Source organism: Orycteropus afer, unplaced genomic scaffold (assembly GCF_000298275.1).
Source record: "Orycteropus afer afer isolate SDZICR_OR568_19922 unplaced genomic scaffold, OryAfe1.0 scaffold00734, whole genome shotgun sequence".
NCBI classification, from domain to species: domain Eukaryota; kingdom Metazoa; phylum Chordata; class Mammalia; order Tubulidentata; family Orycteropodidae; genus Orycteropus; species Orycteropus afer.
The window spans coordinates 547,950-564,036 of record NW_006922321.1 but is presented as its reverse complement, the minus strand read 5'-3'; the positions used below and the strand labels follow the sequence as shown (position 1 = coordinate 564,036).

The following is a 16,087-nucleotide window of genomic DNA, read 5'->3' as shown; positions in this document are numbered from 1 at the left end:
GGGAGGGAAAGCTTGAGAAAGGAAAGACTTTGGCTTCTTCAGTGAAAGGTGCATGTGTTCTAAAAGATAATGAGTATGGGGTAAGGAGGAGAGTGGTAAGGAATGAAGTCTTAGAGGTAGCAGGAGGTAGATCTTTGAGGTGGGACTTAGCTTTTATTCACCTTCATGACCCCAGTGCCTTGGCAATGCTTGGAATTGTGTCAAGGAGGCACTCAGTAAGGGCTGGTTAATCAACTGATTTCCCTACAGTTAGCAGAAGTCAGTGGAAGCTCTGGTAGCATAGTGCCTAAGGCACTTGACTGCTAACCAGAAGGCTGGCGGTTCAAACCCACCAGCCACTCCTTGGAAGGAAGATGGGGCAATCTACTTCCGTGGTGATACTGCCTTGGAAACCCAAGGAGGGGTCGCTATGAGTCGGGTCCGACTCGACGGCACATAACAACAACAGAAGTCAGTAGAACCAGTCCCATGCCAAGAAAGTCCTTATAGCTCTTTTGGGTGCAGGTCAGGAAAATAATGACTAAGTCCTGTTTCACACATGGCTTCTTCTTTCACTTGGCTGACTCAGTTCATACTTCCTGACTCTGCCTGGTTATGACCTCCATCTGCCCATCTGATCCATGAGTGGTATCTCCTTCCACATCCCCTTTCCTTCCCTTTATTATGGGTTACTCTGATCTATTTCATTGTCTGTTCTCCCAGCTAAACTGTAATTTCCTTAAGAATACTTTTCATTGTGCTTCCAGGACCCAATACTATGTAGTGGGTTAATGTATATTCCTTGATTGAATGATAAAGTTTTTTTGTAGAATGAGGGTCTTGTGATAATCCTTGACAAATAGAAGAAGTTATTCAACCACCGTCCCCCCCTGCACACATATACTACCATACAGTAGCTTTTGTTACAAATTGCATAAATGAAAGAAATTCTATTCTGATCTGAAGGAATTATTTTGTCTTTCTCTGTATTTATTCCCATGGCCTCGAGTTTATTTGAAATTGCAAAACATCATCAGGAAGTCATTGGCAGGCTGCCTTACAATTGATTAATTATTTAATGTATTTTCTCTTCACCCTAGTTAATGATGACATGATGGTTACGGACAACAATGGTGCAATCAAGTTGCGGCAACTGTGTAAATTTTGTGATGTGAGATTTTCCACCTGTGACAACCAAAAATCCTGCATGAGCAACTGCAGCATCACGTCCATCTGTGAGAAACCACAGGAAGTCTGTGTGGCTATATGGTAAAGTTGCCTTTTAACTTATCTTTCTTATCCCCTTTTTATAAGTAATGTGTGCTAATCATACAAAGTCAGTGTGTCTCCATTCCCTCATCATAGACACCAATCCCATTTCCTTTTCCCTTAGAGGATCTCTCTTTCAATTATTAAATGTGGCTTTCCAGGTATATTCACATATATAAACACAAATGTATTTGTGTCTGTGTGTGTTTGACAGTAGGTAAGATGATCTTTTAATACTTATAATAAATCTGGGAACTCTTGCTTGTAACTTACTAGGCATTTAATTGATACCTTATCAGTAACCCATAGTGACATCAACCGAAAAATACCAATTCCACTGCCATCAAATCGATTCCTACTCATAGCTATCCTATAGGACAGAGTAGAACTGTTCCATAGGATTTCCAAGGCTGTGATCTTTGTGAAAGCAGACTGCCTCATCTTTTTCCTGTGGAGCAGCACCAAGGAGCTTTTTTTCTCCTGAGGCAATCTCAGTTCTGTGCTGTGGAAGGAAAGATGAAAGGTAGGCTGTGGGAAAAGAGAAGCATAGGCTCCAAGAGGGGAAATTAACTTGGGGAACCAGAACATTTCTTGGTCAGAAGTCCTGATTATGTGACCCATATAACCAATGGGCTACACATGATGTACTAATCTTCTCTTGGATTAGGTTCTCTTCTCTCTCTCTTGCTCTGTGTCCCTCTTACACACACATACACACACGTGTCTAATACAGTTCTTTATGCATACACAATGGATGCTCATGAAATATTAATTTATAGTTATGGATTGGTTGCTTGAGTAAAAGATGAAAGGAAAATAGAGATCATTAGCAGTCCCAATTTTATAAAAATGTATAAATTCATCTATTTTGGCAGATTAATGAAACATAACATTTTATAGGCTTATTCTGATACTTTTATCAATGTCTCTGGGCCACTTGGCAAACAAGAATATCTAAACTCCAGTATCTCCCTACCTTTTTATTGGAATCAGTCTTTTGAGACTATCTCCAGACCATGTAGAGTTGGCTTGATGGTAGATCTGAGAATCTTGCAGATTTCCATACATCAGGGGATGAACTGGTTTCTTAAGAATTAATAGAGTGTTAATAGCAAAGACCTGTCATGACAGCTTGCTGTACCTGCCAGTTTCATTTATGTCCAGATCTGGGCAACGCTTTTGAAGAAAGGATTTTGGCAAAGAGTGTGTTCAGAGGAAAGGGACTAATGAGACTAAAAAAAAAAAAAGAAAAGCACTGCTGTTGAGTTGGATCTGACTCATAGCAACCCCTCCTTGGGTTTTTGAGGCCGTATCACTACGGAAGTAGATTGACCAACCTTCCTTTCAAGGAATGACTGGTGGCTTTGAACCACCAAAGTTCTGGTGAGCATTCAGATGCCTTAGGCACTATGCCAGAAGAGCTCCCCCAATGTGATTAAAGGTTTAGAAAACATGCCATCTGTTCTGGTTACCTAGTGCCACTCTGACAGGAATATACCACAAATGGAATGGCTTGAACAAACAGGAGTTTATTCTCATACAGTTTGGAGGCTTTAAGTCCAAGTTCAAAGTGCCAGGCTCTAAGGGCTGGTTGAAAGCCCCTTGACCTTGGGCTTCAGCTCTGCCTCTTGCTCCCAGCCCATTGAAGCCAGAGGCATTTCTTCACTCAGGCAGCTACTGGCTGCTGAGGCTAACAAGCCCGAGGCCAACAAATAAAAAGGCACAGTCCCAATGTTTCCAAACCACATGGTAGGCCATTAATTCAAGTCCACTGTAAGTCCCAGGGTCTGCAGAGCACGGCAGGCTGCTGAACAATGACACAGCTTCACGCAGGGTATAAGCCTACCTTAAGCTGGAGACCATTCCCCAAGGCTTCTCCTTATATTCAGGAAGCAGACCACATCCCTAGGGCAGCTACTCAGCTGCTCACAGTAGATTCCACCATGGAGTTGATTACCAGTGTCATCATGGGAAATACTATATCCAGTTGCCCAGCCACTCAACCAGGCCCAGGCAAGTTGACACACAAACTTAACTACCACACCATCTGAGGAAAACAAACAAAAAACAACCCACTGTCATTGAGTAGATTCCAACTCATAGTGACCCTTTTAGGACAGAGTAGAACTGCCCCATCCTGTTTCCAAGGCTATAATTTTGATGGACACAGACTGCCTCATCTTTCTCCAGCAGAGAGGCTAGTGGGTTCCAACTAACTTTCTGGTTAGCAGTCGAATGCTTTAACTACTACACCACTAGAACTTCTCCTTGGAGGAAAGGTTGAGACAGTTAGATATGGTTAGCTTAGTAAAGAGAAAATGTGAGTTCTGTTGGGAGGTATTTGAAGTTCTTCAGGTGGAAAATATAATAAACATCCACTGTATAACTCTGAAGGATAGGAGGAAGATCCATAAAATTTACAAGGAGACAGACTTGTGTTCAATATAAGTGGGCACCTTTTTGCTATCATAGTTTCCCAGTGGTGAGACAGACTTTCTTCTCTGGAAGAGTCAAGTAAAGATCAGTAAAGGCTGATATAGTGCAGGAAAGATTAGGACACAAGACAAGATGACCTCAATGATTCTTTCCATGGTGCTGTCCTCCACTGATCATCTTTGCTTAAATACTCGGTGGGAGAGCTCACTTCTGCTGCAGAAAAGAGATTCTTCTAATTAAAGCATTTTTTTTTCCTGACCCATAATACAAGTCCAAGTTATAGAAAGAAAGTCTCTGCTGATCTCAGTGAGTGTGTGAGGGAGAAGAAAGCTCCCTGTTTCCCCTCTGTTGTACCTATAAAAAATAATACAATGGATGTTATTGTTACCTGTTGTGGTGAAAGCAAATATACCTTTGTAGTTGGAGTGTAGCTAATGAGGAAGGGAGGTATAGTAGATAGTGCGGTGCATTTGGAAGATGCCCTTTCCATGGTACTCACTGCCCTAAGCTGCTGGGCATGATGGCTTTTGGATACAGGGAATTCCCTTCCACTGAAGGAAGCTACTTCATTCAAGTTTGCCCCCTCCTTATGAGTGGCCAGTATCCAATGATGGTTGATTGGAGAGTAAAAATGATAGACCACTGTGCCTCCATTTGGAACGACTTTAAAGGGCCATCCCAGCTTCAATGCTTCCTTGAGATCAGCTGAGCCCTCTTTACAACCTGCAGTGTGGTTCAGCTTCTTCGTCTGCTTAATACTGCTTCCTTCAATCGCTTTTGGTTGCATCTCAAAAACCCTTCTGCACCATGATCACAGAACCTCAAACTAAGAACCCAAACTCAGAGAGGAGGCTATTTGATTTTATTTTAGAATAACACCTGTTTATCCACTCAGCATTTCTGTGAGTCAGGAATTCAGGTAAGAGTTAGTGGGATCTTCAGTAAGACTGCAGTCAAGGTGTTGGCTAGGGCTGTATTCTCATGTGAAAACCAAACTGGGGATGGTGAGAAGAGTCTATTTTTAAAGTAGACAAATATGGGAACTAAAAATAATTATGCCAATAATTCCTATGTCTTTAGAGTTTAGTGTTTTCATTCTTTCAGTGATTCATTCATCCATTTAACTAATGTCTGTTGTGCACCTATTCCATGGAAAATGCTTAAGTTCTTTTGAAGGATGGAAAAGTTTTGGAATCAAAATTACTTTTATTACTTTGATTCTTTATCCAGTGGATATTGATGACCTCTTGAATGGCTTAGAATAAATGTTGCAGGACAAAAAATGAAATCAATATAGACAGTCCCTGAGTTATGAACAAGATCGGTTCCTAATTGGGTATTTAAGTCTTTTAAGTGGAATTTGTAGATGAATTGGAACAGGTGCATATGGTTCTTATTTAGTGCAAGAAAAGGCTCAAAACTTTTTCAGTGATTTAAAACCTGCATGTGCTGCAAGTGAAGGTGATTGTAATGAAAAATGTGTTGGGTTGGGGTTGGTTAAATTGTTTCAAAGCGAGTGCAAAGTTACATAACATTAAAGGGCAAGATTTCATTTTACTTAGATCTACAATCAACACCCCTGGAGGCATCAGTCAAGATATCAAACAACACATTTCATTTGGCAAATCTGCTACAAAAGACCTCTTTAAAGTGTTAAGAACCAAAGATGTCCCTTTGAGGGCCAAGGTGTGCCTGACCCAACCCATCATATTTTCAGTTGTGTCATATGCATTTGGAAGATGGACAGTGAATAAAGAAGACTGAGGAAGAATTCGTGCCTTTGAATTATGGTATTGGCAAAGAATATTGAATATAGCATGGACTGCCAGAAGAACAAACCAATCTGTCTTGGAACAAGTACAGCCAGAATGTTACTTAGAAGCGAGGGTGGGAGACTTTTTCTCATGTACTTTGGACATGTTATCAGGAGGGACCAATCCATGGAGAAGGACATGATGCTTGGTAAGTTAGAGAGTCAGTAAAAAGAAGATGACCTCCAATGAGATGGATTGACACAGTGGCTGCAACAATGGGCTAAGCATAGGAACAATTGTGAGTATAGTGCAGGAGTTAGCATTGTTTCATTCTGTTGTACGTGAGGTCACTATGAGTCTGAACTAACTCGATGGCATGTAACAATAACAAAAAGACAAATAGGAGTTGTCTGTAAATTAGGACGTTTGTAACCTGGGGACTGCCTTTATTTATTTCATTAAATTTTCCTTCCTGTGCTCAGTTGTATCCAGAGATGCTTTGGAATATTAACTCTGCCTGGCATTGGGCTCCTTACAGGAATAGAGAAATCATTTAAGAAGGTTACCCAGTTCCAGGAGTTACTGAGCTTCCTCTCAGTGTGTCCCATTTCTTGGCCCCTGGAAGGTTCAGAAGGAAGAGGCATCATGCTTTTTCTGTGGGAGTATACCCACCAGCCACTCCTCGGAAGGAAGGTTGGGCAATCCTACTTCCGTAGTGATACTGCCTCGGAAGCCCAAGGAGGGGTCGCTATGAGTTGGGTTTGACTCGACGGCACATAACAACAACAACAACATAGAGGATTAAGCTTGTCTTCATTGTAGTACTTTGAACAAAATAAACCTCCCCCACACACACATGCACATGCACACACACTCATACAGCCAAGGTGAGGAACGTGTTCATGTACCATGACCACAGCTTTTGCAAAGATAGCTAGGTAGCTTGATAGCTTTAGGGTTAAAAATGGATAGATTTAAAACTCTACCTCATTATTGTGTGATGACATCAACTTTAGTTTCATTGAGTTCCCTGATAGCTGCCCTTGACTCAGAAGTCTGCTTGCCTGCCACTCTGCCTTTAACAGTAGAGACCAGCTCAGGAAAGGCTTCCTCCTCCTCCTGAGCTGGTGGGAGTTTCCATTGCAACCCTTGACCCTTGAGCTCCTTCACAAAGGGGTACACTCTGGGCTGTATAGATGTCACAAACACCACTCCACTCCTGTTAGGCTGTTCTGTCCTTACCACACACCTACCCTGCTCCTCTTATTGACACATTGTCCTTGAATTAGGCACTTAGAAGGTGGGACTAATTAAAGTTGCTCTTTCTCACTTGAGTGTGACCCAAGCTTGTCTTTGGTTTACCTTGCTGTGAGCAGTGAGCTTATTTGTCTGTATGGGGGATTGAGTGTGCAGGCATACACGTGTGTTGGCTCACATGTGTACTTATATGCGTACATCCATAATCCTTCCTGTAATAAGGTTCCACTAGGCTCCCCATCTAGATATAAAGAATATGACTCAAGACAGCAGGTAATTGGCATCTGGAAAGGACAGAGATTGGAGGGAGGATGTGAAGCCGTCGTTGATGTTAGGGAGTTATCTAGGATGCCAAGTTTATGAGGAAGGCTCAGAGGGTAGTAGGCAGAGAAATAATGCCAGATTTTTATTTGATCCCTTAGCTGAGTTAGGCTCCAAATACAGGATGTGAAGGGATACTAAATGTAAAGTATTTCAATGAACTGTATATGAAGAACACCCAGCAATTCCTTCCCATGTGTCTTCATAATTTTTTCTCAGCTTTCCATCTGGAATTTGGGGAATGAATTCCCTGTCTAGGAGGTTTCTTCCTTTTTCTCAGGCAGCCAGCTGTTGACATGGAATATGCCCTCACGCAGTGCCCTGGGGCCCACCAAACAACAGCAGAGGAACCATGACTGCTTTCCCAGGCATGCTCTTTGAGAACACTTTCAGAGACATGAGCTGGATTCTGCCAAACAAACTGGGGATGCAGTGTAAGCCCTGCAGTATGTTTAGGAAGGAAGGTTTAAAATAATCCTGAGTAGCTAGGACTCTTCTGTTCTCCCATGCCCTCTCCTTTAAGGGCTTAATTAAGACTTAATGTGTGCAATTCTCCAGAAGAACAGTCCTTAAGGAAATCCCTCTGGTTTATAATCATAAGTGAGTTCTGAGACTAAGCAAAGCAAAAACTGAAATGAGTAAAAGAAGCACAAGAGACTATAGGGCAGCCTGCTCATGTTAGACCTCTGGAGCCAGCTGCCATTGTTTGAAATGACTTTATGAATGAAATGTAGTCCAAATTGAAATCATACTCATTCATTCATTCTATTTTTCTCTCTGTCTTCCCCTCCCCATGACCCTTTGCACCCTAGGAGAAAAAATGATGAGAACATAACACTAGAGACACTTTGCCATGACCCCAAGCTCCCCTACCATGGATTTGTTCTGGAAGATGCTGCTGCTTCAAAGTGTGTTATGAAGGAGAAGAAAGTGATTGGCGAGACCTTCTTTATGTGTTCCTGTAGCTCTGAAGAGTGTAATGACCACATCATCTTCTCGGAAGGTGAGTTTTCTTCTCCCAGGAGTCCCAAGCCTGCCCTCCTTTGTTTTGATGTCTTGTATCATGGACAGATACAAGTACTCCTGTGGCTGATGCTGGAGAGAGCTTGGATCTGTGGATTAGGAATCTATTTAGCAGATGGGTATAGAAGGTAACCACAGTGGGTTCTGTTCCTTATCAAATCTGGCTCATCAAGACCGACATTACTGTTCGCCTTTCTTGAGTGGTTTTGTTCTCCTTAGAGCAGTGGTTCTCATGCAGTCCCTGGAAGAGAAGCATCAGGATCATCTGGCAACTTAGAAATGCAGATTCTTGGGCCCATCCCCTGATCTGCTCAATCAGAAATTCTGAGATAGGTCCTAGTCATTTGTGTTTTAACAAGCTCTCTAGGATATTGTGATGTAGCTGACGTCTGAGAACCACTGATCTAGAGATTTAAAGAAAGCTCCTAGATCCAGGAGAAGAACCTTTTTGAATTAACTCAGTTGATTTCTTGCACTTACTTCTAGAAGGTCCCATTTGAGAGAAGAACTGAAATGCAGGGGGAAAATGTTGAGCCAAGTTTTATCCCTTGAGCTGGGGGAAGACTACATTAGAAACTGACCTGGTTTTTGAAGTTCAACATTCACTTGGCTTGAAGGGGAAACACACATTATATTAATTTAAAAAAAAAAAAAAAAAACAGTGATTTTTAATCACAAAAGTAGTTATCCTTATCAAAAAATTCACATAATACAAGAGTGTACAAATTTTAAAATGAAAGTACATTTTCCACCTCTTACTCCCAACCCAATAGATAATCAATACTAATGCTTTGTTGGGTGGTACATGTGCCTCTCTCATTAATTCATATTTTTTCTATCTTCCTCCTCTCTTTCTCCTCCCTTCTGTCTTTCCTTCTCTCCTTCCCTCTTTCCATCCTTCATTGCAAACAATTGATTATACCATAAACATTATTTTGCAGCTTTTTTTTGCTAAACTACTTTTACACCTCCTTCTAAGCAGGTCAATACATGTAGATGCACTACATACCTTTTAATTGGTGTATAGAAGTCCACAATATTTATGTATCATCTGTGATTGATTTAACCATCCCCTGTTGATAAATTATTCTGATGTCCCCAGTCTTCTACCTAATGCTATATTGAATATCTTTGCACAGATATCTTGTACATTTGTGCTAAAATTTCTGCAGGATGAGTTCCTAGAAGTGAAATTTCTGAATCTGAAGTTATACACATTTTGACTTTGGGTAACTACTAAATTGTCCTTCCCTCACAAAATGGTGTCTGAGCATGTAGATTTCCATACCTTCTCCAATACTGACAGTCTTAGTTTTGCCACTCTGACAGTGAAAATAATCATCTGGTTTTAGGAAAAGATTATTTTAATCCGCAGTTTCTTGGCCCCAAAATGGGTCTGATTCAATAGACCCCTGCCTCTCTGTTACTCTGTGTCCTTCACCTGCCTCCATTTTCCCTCCCTTCCTGCCCAACTCCCCACCTATGTCAGCTTCTCAGCACTGAGACTGTGTACACATCTTGTCAGTACACCACTTTCCAAAATCACCCTCCCTATTATCTCATCCTATGAACACTCTATTTCTTTCAGTTACCTTATATGATTTGATTTAGGAGAGAAGATGTAAATAGATTAAATCACATTGAAGTATGGCAACACCTGAAATCTTAAAAGGAGGCCTAGGCTCAGCCAAAAGAATTAACCTTTAATGGTAGAATATCCAGGCATATTTACTACCATGTATGAAACTTGTCTCTACTTTGCATACTGGCTTGTCCACAATGGAGTAGTTTATTTCATCCAAAATGAAAAAAGTTCATTAATGGAGTGCAAGTTGAATAGAGACATACTACACACCCTTGAGATATGAATGCCTTCACTTTCCAGTGTATTTTGACACAGGTGATAAGCATAAGTCTCCATTCATGTTTTCCTTGTTATTCATTATCAGACTAATATTTTTTGTTCCTTGGAAGGTAAGATAATCAACTTAAAGGCAATTTCTTATCATACTCAGGAAACTTGGCACAGCTGATGACTCAGAGGTCTGAGTGCTTTGCAGAATCTTCTAAACTGCTCCAGTGGGAGTTCAGGGTGAAAGGTGTTGTGGTCACTTTGTAAATATCTTTCACCCCCACTCAAAACAGTATAGATATTAGTAGCAAAATTTCTGGGATCCATTTCTCCTCTTATTTCCACCTCCTCTTATTTATACCAGGGAAATGAAAAATATGAAAGCATTTTTTATTTCTTTACTTCAAGTCAACCAACATCAAACTCAAAAGCTTTGAAGTGCTTTACACCATTTTATTATTCTTGCAGTATTCTGTTATTGTTACCAGATTTCTGGTCTGCAACACATGTGGGCAATAATTAATTACATCTTTTACTTTTCTTAAATAGATAAGGACAAAGAAGTTGAGCCACAAGATTTATCTTCTTTACAGATAGAGGTCTTTCTATTCAGTGCTAATGTTAATGATAACTAACATGCAACGAGAAGGCACTGTTGCTGTGCAGATGCTAAGCCCTTGCTTTCCATTTCGTGGCCTCATTTCATCCTTACAGTCACCTCCTGAGGAGGCCCTATCAGTATCTGCACTTTATGGATGAGAAAACCAAGTTTAGAGAAGTTAAACAGTATTTTTGGGATCAAACAGCTAGTTGCTGTCAGGGTAGGATTTGTAATGGGCCACAGAAGAAAGACCTGGCAGTCTGCTTCTGTAAAGTTTACAGCCTAGAAAACTCTATGGAAACCCGATGGTGAAATTCTCCTCTGTCACATGGGTCACTATGAGTCAAAGTCGACTTGATGACACCTAACAACAGCAACAGCAACATGTCTAGCACTAAAACCTATAAGGGTTTTCCTTCCTCCCATCCTCCCTCCCTTCTTTCTTTTTATTTCCTTCTTTCTTTCTCTTCTTCTCTATCCCCATCCTTCTGTCTCTTTCTAAATAGAAAATATATGTACATGTTTTAAAATTCGTATGCTACCCCTGTACTCACCAAAACATGGATTCCATTGGAAGAGAGGGAATTTGCATTGGCCATTACTGATGGTCTGGTGACAGCTGTCCATCGAGAAGGCCTGCCAGGCTCCAGGACTGAAGGGGAAGCATAAGATATGGGGGGAGAGAATTCAGAATTAACAGCTGCTCTGTTTACTTGCAAATGACATACCCATTTTCACTCTCAGGGCAGAATATTGCAAAGATGGTACGTGGTTATTGATCTCTGACTGAACCTTTAAGAATCAAACACAACCACTCGTGGTTTTATTCATTCCATAAATGGTTTCCAAATACAATAAATATACTTAATTTTCGTTGCAGAGCACTGGACATGGGAGGATATCTATGACTTTAGGCAAGAGAGAAACAGTTTAGTGGAATGGTTAAGGATGGGTGATAATGGTGTTGGTGTTACTAGGGTTGATGTCGCCCCTCCCCCTTGCAGGGCAGAGCCCTCCCAGCCACACCCCACCATGGCTCCCACAGCTCTTCCCCTCTCCTGTTGACCAAGGTGGAGAACCTTCTGACTGATGGCTGATGGGGATGGTGGTAACAAGTTACCACACTGAGTGATGGCTGACACCAACCCTAGTAACTGTCTTGGTGGCTCCTCCTTCTTTCCTCCCACCCACCTCCACCAACCTTGGGGTCATTTTTGTGTCACCCTCCTTGAGGGGTTGTGGTTTGCACTCCCTGCAACCTCTTCTCCTCACTGATGCCACTGGTGGTAAAGCAGTGTTTTCTTGACATAAGGTTCATTAGCTTCACCGCTTTGCCTGGTTAGTTACCTGATACCAACTTATAGTCCAGTTTCCTAATCTGTAAAATGGAAATAAAAAGTAGGGGTTGTTGTGATGATCAAACACATTAATACATGAATGATGTTTACAAGAGTGGTTGGCACAGAGGAGGAAGTCACTGCTAGCTATCAGTATCGTTTGGGCCTTTAATAGAGGATTTGGGACTTTAACTTGTTTGAAGATAGAAAGGTGAGTCCTTAGGTGGCGCAAATGGTTAAACAGTTGACTACTAGCCAAAAACCTAGTGGTTGGTACTCACCCTGAGGTGCTTCAGAAGACAGCCCTGGTGATCTGCTTCTGAAAGGTCTCAGTCTGGTAAACCCTATGCAGCAGTTCTGCTCTGCACACATGGAATCTCTATGAGTCAGAATCAACTCAACAGCAATTAGCAGCAATAGTGAAGGTAAACAAACAAGTGCTATGCACTGCTGTCAAGTCAGAGCCGACTCATAGTGACCCTTCCTTGGGTTTCCAAGGCTACTACTACTTCTCTATGGAAGTAGATTGCCCAACCTTCCGTCTGAGGAGTGGCTGGTGGGGTTGAACTGCCAGCCTTCTGGTTAGTGGTCAAATGCCTTAGGCACTACGCCACCAGAGCTCCTTTATTTAGACCTCCCCCCCCCCCGAGAATTGAGGATAGTTCAGTTTTGACCACAATGCATGAGCAGAGTATTCTGACATCTTTTAAAATCACAAGATGTTTGGAGAGCCTTGTTTTGTTTTAATCTCTACCTCATCCAGTTTCTCTTTTTCTCTACATGCCTACACAGTGGAAAGGGGAGCATACTGAGTCTGGGATTTGTAATCAAAGCTAACCACATCCCTGAAATCATTGGATAATATTACAAATTAGGCACGTTGTTCCTGTTTTGACTCAGAGTCACAGTAGGAGGCAGCTAAATAACACTGGAAGGACTCAAAAGTACCTTTCAGATCAGTGACTAGGATAATCTCAGTTCTGTTCTGGCCAAAGGGATTCATTTCCTCAAAAGCTTGTTTTTGGTCATGTGGCCTTCTCTTTGAATGGCCGAGCTGCTGTTGACCCACTAATGGTGGTAATGGTACCCACTCCTTAGGGCTGTTGTAGGTATTAAAGGACATGAGAGGCTAGCACAGTAACTGGCATATAGTAGTACTTGCCTCTTTTATTTGTTTATTCTCTGCTTGTGTAAGGAGAACACTCTGTGTCAAGGAACACACCTCTTATGAATAAGGCCCTTCCTACACAAAATGTCCACAGACAAGCTGCATCAGGGAGGTTATTAACAACACAACATCTTAGGACTCTACCAGATTTATTGCATCCATATCACATGGCAACATAGTTGCCAGTGATTTGTTTGTACGCTGAAGTGTGAAAGCAGTGGTGTGAGCTAGCCTAGATAGGAATGGAACCAAAGATGTGGGCTTTGTTAACTTCATGCTTCTGATGGGCAGAGCTAATCAAATAGATTGAATCTTAAACCTGGTTATAAAATGAGATAAGTATATTTATTTAAAGGAATCCTAGTGGCACAGTGGCTAAGTGCTTGGCTGCCAATAAAAGGTCAGTGGTTCAAACCTGCCAGCTGCTCCACAGGAGAAAGATGTGGAAGTCTGCTTCCATTAAGATTTAGAGCCTTGGAAATGCTATGGAGTAGTTATATAGGGTCTACAGTTGTATAGGGTCACTGTGTTGACTCAAGAGCAATGGGTTTGGTTAGTTTAGTGTACTTATTAATTTCATTTTCTTGTAACCGAACTCCTAAGTGAAATGTGGGTATTTTTCAGCATTTTTTTATATACTCCCCTAACTTTGTTCTAATGTGGATCAGACTTTAGAGGTCAGGCACATTTTGAGTAAACATCTTTGTTTTCCATGATAATGTTCTTGTTAGTTATCTGAGGAATTGTCCCCTAATACTTTCCAAAGCAAGAAGACATTTTGGAATGTTTTCAAGATGTACTTTAAAATTGTCCTGAATTGGATCTATTAAGGGAGCTGTTTAGCAGCCCCAGGGAGCCCTGGAGGAGTAATAAAACCAAAAAAAAAAAAAAAAAACCTCATTGCCATTGAGTCAGTTCTGACTCATAGAGACCCCCTTTGGGTTTCTGAAGTGGCAAACCTTTATGGAAGTAGATTGCCCAGTCTTCCTTCCATGGAGTGGCTGGTGGGTTTGAACCGGCAACCTTTCTGGTTAGCATTCAAATGCCTTAGGCACTGTGCCACCAGAGCTCCTTTGTTGTTGTTGTTGTTGTTGTTGTTATGTGCCGTCGAGTCGGCCCTTGGAGGAGTAATAATGTGGCATTGAAAAAGAGTTGTCCTGAATCAAAGTGTTCCTCCAGGGCTTTGAATTCTTAGGTTCATTTGCTGGAGTTGAGTGTGTGGAAAGCAAGAAGGTCACCTGTAAGAGAGCAAGGGAGGTGTGCTTGGCCATCCTTCCTTCCCTCCTAACTTAGACCTGAACTGTTACTCTAGACATTGAGAGGCATTATGGGCATGCAGGAAAGGGAATAGCATTGAAGTCAAGTCTCAAACTCTGAAACATTTGGTTGCAAGTTCTTTCTTAATTGAAGAGCAGGCAATGTGACTCAGGCTTTGGGACCTCCTCGGACAGGTGCAGTGATAATTGCTGTCCCGAAGGTTGGGCAATCTACTTCCATAATAGTACCACCTCAGAAACTTAAGGGGGAGTCCCTATGAGTCGGATCCGACTCGATGGCAGTGAGTATTAAGACTCCATTGTGGATGTGCTAACTTACGCTAATCACTTTCAAATATTTCTTATTTCAGAGAGTCATAAAATTTTTATGCCAGAATGAAACATGAAATTAACTCATCCAAAGTTTTCATTTTACAGACAAAAAAATGGGGCTCCAGAGATGGCATGAATTTTCCAAAATCTCATAGTTGGTTTTCTACCTTTTGTCCAAAGGAGAAGGGAAGAGTCTTGTCTCTTTCTCACATAACCCCCTTCCTCTTCACCATTTAGGAGTGTGGGGTGTGAGGGAGGGCACCCATGGGTACTGCTCACATTATTACATAAGGGGTTGCTAGTCCTGTGAGTACACAACTGTGCCCTAAGTTTTAGCTCAGACTCACCACACAGCATGTCCTTAGCAAGAAGTACAACCTCAAGGTTATACTGTTCATGGTCTATCTAAAAGGAATGGTATTTATGCTGATGGACATTGGATGCTCATCTTTTGAGAGCATAGCATATGATTGAGGTTCAGGTCATGGTCTCCTAACTCAGCCATTTATAGGCAGTTTGTCCTTAGGTGAACTACTGCACCTCAGTTTTCTCCTCTGATAAATGGGGGTAGAGATACTGCTTATTTAAATAGTATTATTATCAGGATACATGAGTTATTCATGTAGAGAACTTAGAACAGTAGTTGGCATGGAGCAAGTATTGATGAATTTTGACTATAAATGGTTATTACTATTCCCTTGGATTCAAATGCCCATCTTGGATATAGCCAAATGACTGAGGAACTTTGCTCCGGCAATATGCTGTATCCTCCTCCGTCCAGCAAATTCCTTCAACTCAGTTAGGATTAAGTGATGTCTATCATAAGCACAGTCTTGTGAATCAAGGTGATAGGATCACTGTAAAGAGTATCGCTGAGGATATTGTTCAGTGCATTGTGTTGTTATCATCTCTTGGCTCTCATTCTTTGAAGGATTGTTTTCCTCATGAGGATCTCCTTGTTTCTGACCTTATGGACATTGAAAACCAGAGCAGGGCTTAGCAAACATTTTGATAAAGAACTTGATAAAAGATAGTTTGAATTTTACAGGCCGTGTGTTCTCTGTTGCAACTATTCAACACTGCAGCACCGCAACAGTCATGGAAAGTTTGTGAGTGGTTTATTCCAATAAGCCATGGTTGCCTGGTGGCATAGTGGTTAAAGGGTTAGAATCAAGAGATCAGCAGTTCAAACCCACCAGCTGCTCCATGGGAGAAAGATGAGGTGATCTGCAAGATTTATAGCCTTGGAAACCCTATGGGGCAGTTCTACTTTGTTGTATAGGGTCATTATGAGTCAGAATCAACTTGAAGGCAAAGAGGTGGCTTTATTTATTTATTTATTTTCTTCTTTTGGTATCCCAGTAAAACTTCATTTACAAAAATAGATCTCATGCTGACTCCTGATACAGTTGATGGTGTTTGTTTGTTTTTTTGTTTTGTTTTTTTTTTTTTTTGGTTATTGTGTATTTTTTTGTATTTTCTCCATTCAGCATTAACCACC

General features: G+C 41.3%; 1 protein-coding gene across 1 annotated transcript in view; it reads left to right on the top strand.

Moving 5' to 3' along the window:
- TGFBR2 (transforming growth factor beta receptor 2) overlaps positions 1-16,087 on the top strand; it is a 108,015-nt gene that overhangs the window by 38,484 nt on the left and 53,444 nt on the right. The window contains exons 2-3 of the mRNA XM_007957366.2: positions 1,080-1,248; positions 7,829-8,019. Coding sequence (XP_007955557.1) covers positions 1,080-1,248; positions 7,829-8,019 — 360 coding nt within the window. The remainder of the gene's footprint in view (positions 1-1,079; positions 1,249-7,828; positions 8,020-16,087) is intronic.